General features: G+C 43.2%; 1 protein-coding gene across 4 annotated transcripts; it reads right to left on the minus strand.

The window, feature by feature from the left end:
- Window positions 1-257: 257 nt before the first annotated feature.
- RPP25L (ribonuclease P/MRP subunit p25 like) lies at window positions 258-6,063 on the minus strand. 4 transcript variants are annotated; one of them, XM_039355387.1, is made up of 3 exons: window positions 5,956-5,986; window positions 4,706-4,758; window positions 258-1,867 (listed from the first exon to the last, which is right to left on the minus strand). In XM_039355387.1, the coding sequence occupies exon 3, from the start codon at window positions 1,854-1,856 to the stop codon at window positions 1,326-1,328; it is 531 nt and encodes a 176-aa protein (XP_039211321.1). In that variant the 5' UTR covers window positions 1,857-1,867; window positions 4,706-4,758; window positions 5,956-5,986; the 3' UTR covers window positions 258-1,325. The 4 variants fall into 4 exon arrangements, with proteins under 4 accessions (XP_039211321.1, XP_039211319.1, XP_039211317.1 ...); XM_039355385.1 differs by lacking the exon at window positions 5,956-5,986 and adding an exon at window positions 5,784-5,947; XM_039355383.1 differs by lacking the exon at window positions 4,706-4,758 and having other exon boundaries at window positions 5,956-6,063.
- Between the last annotated feature and the right edge of the window lie 2,148 nt (window positions 6,064-8,211).

The following is an 8,211-nucleotide window of genomic DNA, read 5'->3' on the forward strand; positions in this document are numbered from 1 at the left end:
CAGTTAAGCAGCAAACTGTTTGGAAAGTGAATGGAAGACCGCTAGAATATTCCAGGAGGGCTGTAGGCTAAACTGGAAACTTGGAACACACATCCTACAAATTATTTTTGAGTGGTGGCCAAGAAAAGAAGATCAAATCTCCTTGTTTCAACTCAGAAAATTGTGGTTGGACACTGAGAACAGAATGCTAGACAGCTAAAGCTTTAGGCTTCGAGGTTTTTGTAATGTTGTTAATAACAAGATGCGAGCCTCGAAAGTACTAAGAATGTGATTTTTTTTTAATGGTTTGATTGAATACAAATAATTCATCAGTATTGTCAATGCAGTCAAACAGATAAAATTCCTGCCCCATGTAGGATCTCTGGAGCATCAGTGCTTTCAGAGATACATGAAGTTATATCAGCTAAAAAGGGGAAAGGCTCTCCATAACATCTTACATTTCCTCAGGCAACACTCAGGCACCACTTATGGAGGGAAACAGAATTACTGGAGATAAGTATCAGCAAGTAGCAACAACTCTTTCATAGACCAAAGCAGCCTTTTCAAATGTTGAAAAAAAAATTAACTAAAAATAAAAAAAACTAACAACAGTATTGTTGTGCAATCTTATGTTTTTTAACAATCAAATAACCTCAGCATTTTTCCAACTGTCTTTAGACATACTAAGCTGCACCCTCTGCACGTCTGGCAATCACAATAATCTTGACTATACAGGTAGGCAGATGCTTATGTTACAACGGGGAGGTCTCCAAACTTGACAACTTGTGGACTTCAACTCCCAGAATCTCCCAGCCAGCGTGCGCCCTGGGAATTGAAATCCACTAGTCTTACAGTCGCCAAGTTTGGAGAGCCCTGTGTTAAAGCCAAAGAATACCACAAAAAACAGGGCCTCCTTCCTGTTACCATCAAATTTTGGAACCAGAAAATACCTGCCCTTTCACAGTATTAGATCCAAAGGTAACATCCAAGTCATCCACTGAGGAAATCAGGCAAACGTCATAGCTACCTTCTTGGTAAACAGGCACAGATTTTCCACCACATCTCCCCCAACCAGAAGGCTCTTTTTAATCACTATTGTTTCGACCACTAGAACAATCCACCAGAGCATTTGTTTCCTTCTGAAAGGAAAAAAAGAGCCCTTTTACCAGATACCGATGATCAACCTGACCCAGGCAGTTCTGAAATCTCAGCCTCTTTTCTTCCGCTTCCTTTAAATCAGCCTCTTTCCATTCCAAGATTCTCCATTTTCCTCTCTCATCACGAAAACGGTCCGGCTTTCTTTTGCTCTGTAGGTTAAGTAATTCAGTCAGCTTATTTTGGGATTATCAAAAGGCAGAGGAAGGGTGCTTTCCTGCATGGCCTGCCCCTCTCCCGCCCCCCTTCTTCCTTTTCGGCTGACTTTGGGACTCCGAATTCAGCGTTTCCAACCAGAAAGCATCGAAGGATCCCGGAGCCTGATAACCTGGCTCCTGATGATCTAGGGGGTCTTTGCTCAGCAAAACACAAATGGCAGGGATATTTCGTTTCACAGTCAAGGGATCTAGACCGGCCTCTGGCACAATCGGTTCCCAGATCTCCTCTATTTGCTGAAAGAACACTTTTGTGATCTGATGAAGATCTTTGAGCCGCCGCTTCATAATCTCCACGCACGTGATGGTCTTGTTGATGGCTTTGCCAACTCCGCTGAAGAGCATCTGTCTCGTCGTCTCTTGCTCCATCTTGCCAATGGCATAGCCCATCAGGTTCCGGATTTTGCTTCCATCCTTCACTTTCATTTCAATGATGTCTGAGGGCAAGCTGGTGAAAGGGAGAGGAGAAGGCTTCTCCACTGCCTTGGACTTCTGGTAATTCTCCATGGTTTGCAGTGCTGTAAGGAACAAATAGCATTTCAGGATCTAATTATGCTATAGGATTACAGATGCAAAGTCTTAGAACAGGGCTTTTCAACCGGTGGTACGGGTACCACCTGTGGTACATTGGTACCTGGCAGGTAGTACATGACCATCCTAGAAAAGTGGTAGCGGGGGAGGGGAATGAGCTGAACCGGTGGCAGCACCGCACAAGCCTGAGCGAGAGATGGCTGGAGCTGCAGGGCTGACAGGGCTCAGTGGAAGTGCCAGGATCAGCACCAGGCTCCAGCTGGAGCTCGGTGCTGATCCTGGCGCTTCCACTGAGCCCAGAAGAAGCGCCGATCAGCTGGAATGTTGCAGCATCTCCAGGGTCTTCTGATTTACATTCAGATGCTTGGCAACTGATTCATATTTATGACGGTCACAGTGTCCCAGGGTCATGTGAAGTGACCAAAACCTGCTGCAACCACCCAGCAGATGGGGGGGAATAAAAACCAAACACCCCCCCACCCCACCTCCCCACCCAACAGAAATGCTCACAACAAAGGAAGAGCGCCGCCGGGTGGGCAGGCAGGTGTCTTGCTGTGTGGCTGTGGCTTGGGGGGCACTTTTTTCAGTGCCATTGTAACTTTGAACAGTCACTAAGCAAATTGTTGTAAGTCAAGGACTACCTGTACTATATCACTTTTTTCCTTTTGGGGGGGGGGGGTCATCAAGTTTTTGACACCTTGCTAGGTGACTGGTGGTACTCGGATATTGCCATATCCTAAAAGTGGCCCAATGGGTGAAAAGGTTGAAAAGCCCTATCTTAGAAATCTGGGAATTTACCCTGCTGAACAAATCAAGGTCTATCCCCAGTCCCTTGTTCCATCTTCAAGGGTGATAAAAACCCTTCAGGCATGGGCCCAGGTTTGTGCTAGCAGAAGGGGTCTGCTGTAGACCATAGTAGTCAAGACATTCCAGCTGGTGGGGTCCAGGAGAAGAGCGTTTTCTGCTGTGGCTTCTGCCCTTTGAAATATCATCCACCACCCCCACCACCCTGTAGGTGAGATTTGCACACGTCCTGAAAGGGCCTGAAGATCTGGCTCTGCCAACTGGCCTGAAGCCTCAATTGGGGCATCTCACTCTGGAGGTGGCTAACGTGCTAAGACCCCCCCCCACCTCCTCCTTTTGTGCATTTTCTTCCCTTCCTTCCCAGCTTGCAATTTTAACTTAATTCCAGTGTTAATATGTATGGTTGTTATGCTTAAACGTTTTATCTTGTGCTTTTTATTGTAAGCTGCTTAGGGTCAGCTCTAGATTAGAGGGGTGGCATTTAAGCCCAATAAATAATAAAAATAAAAGAAAAAAAGGGAAGAAGATAACTGTACAATGAAACAATAATTATCGAAAACACTGTTTAGCAAAGATCAACGTTGTAACTCACTCTAAGGTCCCTTCATCACATTAAAGCATCCTTACTCCTGCCCTTATTCACACCCTTGTTAATAATGCATAAGGGGAAGCTTCAGTCACCCATATATAACTAATGCTTTTGGCTTGCTTTCAAATGTTGTGGGTGTCGCATCACTGGAGGCTTTCAAGAAGAGACTGAACAGCCATTTGTCTGATATGAGCCGAGGTGGCGCAGCAGTTAGAGTGCAGTACTGCAGGCCACTTTAGCTGACTGTTCAGCAGGTCAGCGGTTCAAATCTCACCGGCTCAAGGTTGACTCAGCCTTCCATCCTTCTGAGGTAGGTAAAATGAGGACCCAGATTGTTGGGGGCAATGTAAATATATATATATATGTTGCTTACTGGTGTACACCGCTTAGAGAGTGCTTGCACTTAAAGCGGTATATAAGTCTCATAAATAAATAAATAAATATGCTATAGGGTCCCCTGCTCAAGCAATGGGTTAGACTAGAAACAGATCATTGGGACTTTGAGAGTCCCAGTGGACGATCACTTAAACATGAGCCAGCCGTATGTAGCAGCAGCCAAAAAAGCTAATACAATCCTGGGCTGTATAAACAGAGGTATAGAATCAAAATCACATGAAATATTAGCACTGCTTTATAAAGTCTTAGTACGGCCACACAGCATCCAGTCTTGATCAGCACATTACAAAAAAGAGCAACTAAGAGGATTAAAGGCCTGGAGACTAAAACATATGAAGAATGGTTGCAGGAATTGGGTATGGCCAGTTTAGAGAAAAGAAGGACCAGGGGTGACATGAGAGCAGTATTCCAGGATTTGAGCGACTGCCACAAAAAAGAGGGGGGTCAACCTATTCTCCAAAGGACCTGAAGGCAAAACAGGAAACAATGGATGGAAACTAATCAAGAAGCGAAGCAACCTGGAATTAAGGAGAAACTTACTAACAGTGAGAACAGTCAATCAATGGAACAACTTGCCACCAGAAGTTGTGGGTGTTCCAACACTGGAGGCTTTTAAGAAGAGACTGGACAGTCACTTGTCTGAAATGATATAAGTCAGGGGTCCCGAACCCCTGGTCCGTGGACCAGTACCAGACCGCGGCATGCCAGCAACCGGTCCACACAAACAAGCAAAGCCTCATCCGAGGGATGCAGGCAGCACACAAAACCACACACCCTCCGGTCCGTGGAAAAACCTTTCTCCGTGGAACCGGTCCCTGGTGCCCAAAAGGTGAGGACCTCTGGTATAAGTGCTAGAAGACCTCCAAAATCCCTTCCAACTCTGTGATTCTATGTAATGTTGCTTATGTGCAGCAAGTGAATTTTAATTTTAAGCCACCCACAGACACTTTGCAGATTGAGATGGGGCAGAATATAAATGTAATAAAAATAAATGTTTTATTAAGCAGAGCAGGCAAACAAGTGTGTGCTGGTTTACCTTTAAGCCTTCTTCATTAATATCTCATGTTCAACAATCAGTGCTATGCAAATCTAGAAGAAAATGTTCTGTCATTTAAACCATCAATTTTAATCAGTTGATGCAATCAGTATTCAATTAATCACACAACTCCATCCTGCTCTCATTTCCTTTGAAAGAGAGGAAGAGTTGCTGATGTATTTTTAAAGGTAATATTAGGGAAAGCTTTGTAGCGCAGGTAATCTTTGACTTACAATCATTTATTCAGTGATCATTTGAAGTTACAAGAGCAGTGGAGAAAAAAATTGACAAAATCATTTTTCACACTGCAGTCTCCCCAAGATCACCTGATCAAAATCCAGGCACTTGGCAACTGTCTCACATTTATGACAGTTGCAGGACCACGTGATCCTTTTGTAACCTTCTGACAAGCAAAGTCAATGGGGAAGCCAGAGTCACTTAGCGACCGGGTGACTAATTTGCCACTGTTTTGCTTAACAACAGTGGCAAGAAAGGTTGTAAAATGGGACAAAGCTCACAACAGCTGTCTTGCTTAGCAATGGGAATTTGGGGCTCAATCGTGGTCGTTAAGTCGAGGCTTACCTATATTAGTAAATTATGATTGTGAAATATTAATTGGATTGCTACCTTTTACACATATTATCTGGATTGCAGTGAAACAATTCACTAATATTCCTGAATTACTGTAGTGAAATAATATTACTTAAGACTGTCACTCTGTGCATATTATCTGGATTGCAATGAGAACCATTCACTAATATTCCTGAATATATTCGCGAATTATTGTGGTGAAGTAAACTCACCAATATTAGTCAATTGCTGATAATGAAATAATATCTCAGATTATTATTTGTTTGAATTGGATCCCCATCTTTTGCAGTGTATTGTATAAATGGTCTTCATGGGGGGGGGAATTTTGGCTCGGTCTTTCAGGTCAGGCAGGCCCACCTCACAGGGTTGTTGTGGGGAAAATAGGATCAGGCAAATTTGCTACCTTGAGCTATCCCAAATATATAAAAAGCAGGATAAAAATACCATAAAGGCGAAATAAAAATTAATAAATTAAATAAAAACGCACCTCACGGCAACGCGCCGAGCCGCGGATTCCCCTCAGAACTGCTGAGGGAATAACCCGGGTTGACCCAGAAACATGTGAACGCGGTCCAGGACCTTCTTTGCCCCACCACTGGTCTCCCTAGGCCTCGGGCACTCACTCCCATCATCCCCAGCCCACACCTTCCTCCGCTCACCAATTGCCGCCGCCACCGGGCCGCAACCAAAATGGCGTCCTCCCGGCTTCCTCAGCGCGAATGAAGGACCACGCATGCGCCACAACGCAGAGTGCGGGAAAGACTCGCGCCTGCGTAAAGAGGGAGGGCCGCCCTTTTCTTCTTATTGGCCAGAATTGCTGTGGGTGGGACTCGCTCCTCCGGAACGCCTCCGTCACGTGGCTTTAGAAACTTGTAAAAACTATGCAAGGTTTGTTTCCTCCTTAACCAAGAAACGTGGTTTAGCGTGACTCAGGTTTTTCCTATAGTTCAGCTTTTGTATAAATCTGCTTGGGGATTGATCTTACTGCGGTGATCGCTTTCATCAATATTTTGAATTGTTTGCAGTCAAGGCTCTTGCAATTGTATTTGGGTATATTGGAGGTGGTTATCTTTTGAGAGCTGTATGCATTTTAATGTATGCTGATTAGTGTACATTTAAAGTACACATTTAAAGTCACGATGGTTTGGATACGGCTTCGCAACTAACAATAACAAAAGTACAATAAAATTATTATTCTATTTTCTTTAAACATAAAAGGGTGCAACTTGGACTTCAGTAAGACATTTGATAAAGTAGACCACAACCTACTTCTTGATAAGATAGAAAACTGGGCTAGCTGTTAGCATCACCACCAGATGGATTTGTAGCTGGCTGACCGGCTGGCGGTACTCAGCCTGTGGTCCTCAATGGAATTACATCTACATCAGTGGTTCTCAACCTGTGGGTTGTGACCCCATTTGGGGTCGAACGACCATTTCACGGGGGTTGCCAAATAATGCAGTCCACCATTTTTTTTGAATAGAGTCTAATTCTATTGGCTTTCAAAAGCCAATAGGAATTGTCCAGGCTGTCTCTTCCCTGCTGAGCCCGTCAAAGTCCCATTCTGCAAACGGTGCTGCAGGTTGTCTGCAGCGAAGGCAAGCTGTCTGGAAGTTTCCACCCCTCCCTGCTAAGCAACTACTAATGGGGGCGGCAGGGGGCGGCACCATGCATGTGCAGCGCCCCCGGGCAGGGAAAGTCCTCGATTTACGACCGGTTGGGTAGTCCTCGACTTACGACCAGTTGGGTAGTCCTTGACTTACGACCGGTTGGGGTCACGGCATTAAAAAGGTTGAGAACCACTGGGCTAAAGCATATAAGGAACGGTTGCTGGAATGCTTAATGAAAAGGACGGGGTGGGGTGGGGGTAACATGATAACCAGTGTTCCAATATCTCAGGGGTTGCCACAAAGAAGAGGCAGTCAAGTTATTCTCCAAAGTATCTGAAGGCAAGATGAGAAGCAATGGATGGAAACTAATCAAAGAGAGAAGCAACCTAGATCTAAGGAGAAATTTCCTGACAATTAGACTATCAGTGGAACAATCTGCCACGAGAAGTTGTGAATGAGATTTGACTCGATTTACCAGATGGAGTACTATATGATTAAACACTTGTTTGAATATGGTTAAAAGAATAGATAAATTTTGGATATAAAGGAGCTCTACAGTAAGAGGGATAAGATATATAAGTAGTATAGTATCTTTTATAATATATGAAATGTAAAAATAATTGGGATGGTGTATGTGAATGAAAAGTTTAGATATTTAAAGGTAATTAACTTTGAGAAAATCATGACTGATAAAAAGTGGTTTGAACACTGAGGGGAAACTAAGCTTTAATAAGAATCTTGAAAACAGGACACATAGTGACTCACTAAGATGACCTTTATAAATACAATTGAAACATAAGCCAATTAGAAAAGATGTTTTATGTTGATCTTATTGTTATTTGTACAAACACAAGAAAAATGTTTATATTCAACCTTGTATTGGAAGGTATTGAAAGTATTAAGAACTGTATTTGTTTAATGTTGACAAAAGGAGAATACTACTGGAAGAAGATCAAGGAAACATATCATTAACTAATATATTGACTATGGAATTATAGAAATTAATTATTGTTTTTAAATATATGAACCAGACAACACGCTGTTTGCTAAGCATTAAAGATTGTTATTGTTAAAAATCAATAAAATATATTAAAAAAAGAAGAAGAGGGGGGGTCAATCTACTCTCCAAGGCAGAACAAAAAGCAACATGGAAACTAATGAAGCAGAAAAGCAGCCTGAAATTAAGGAGAAACTTCCTAACTGTGGGAACAATTAACCAGTGGAACAGCCTGCCTCCAGAAGCAGTAGGTGCTCCAACACTGGAAGTTTTTAAGAAGAGACTGGACAGCCATTTGTCCGAAATGG

The sequence above is a fragment of the Crotalus tigris genome, unplaced genomic scaffold, assembly GCF_016545835.1.
Source record: "Crotalus tigris isolate CLP2741 ecotype Arizona unplaced genomic scaffold, ASM1654583v1 scf7180000018684.1183181, whole genome shotgun sequence".
Classification (NCBI taxonomy): Eukaryota; Metazoa; Chordata; class Lepidosauria; order Squamata; family Viperidae; genus Crotalus; species Crotalus tigris.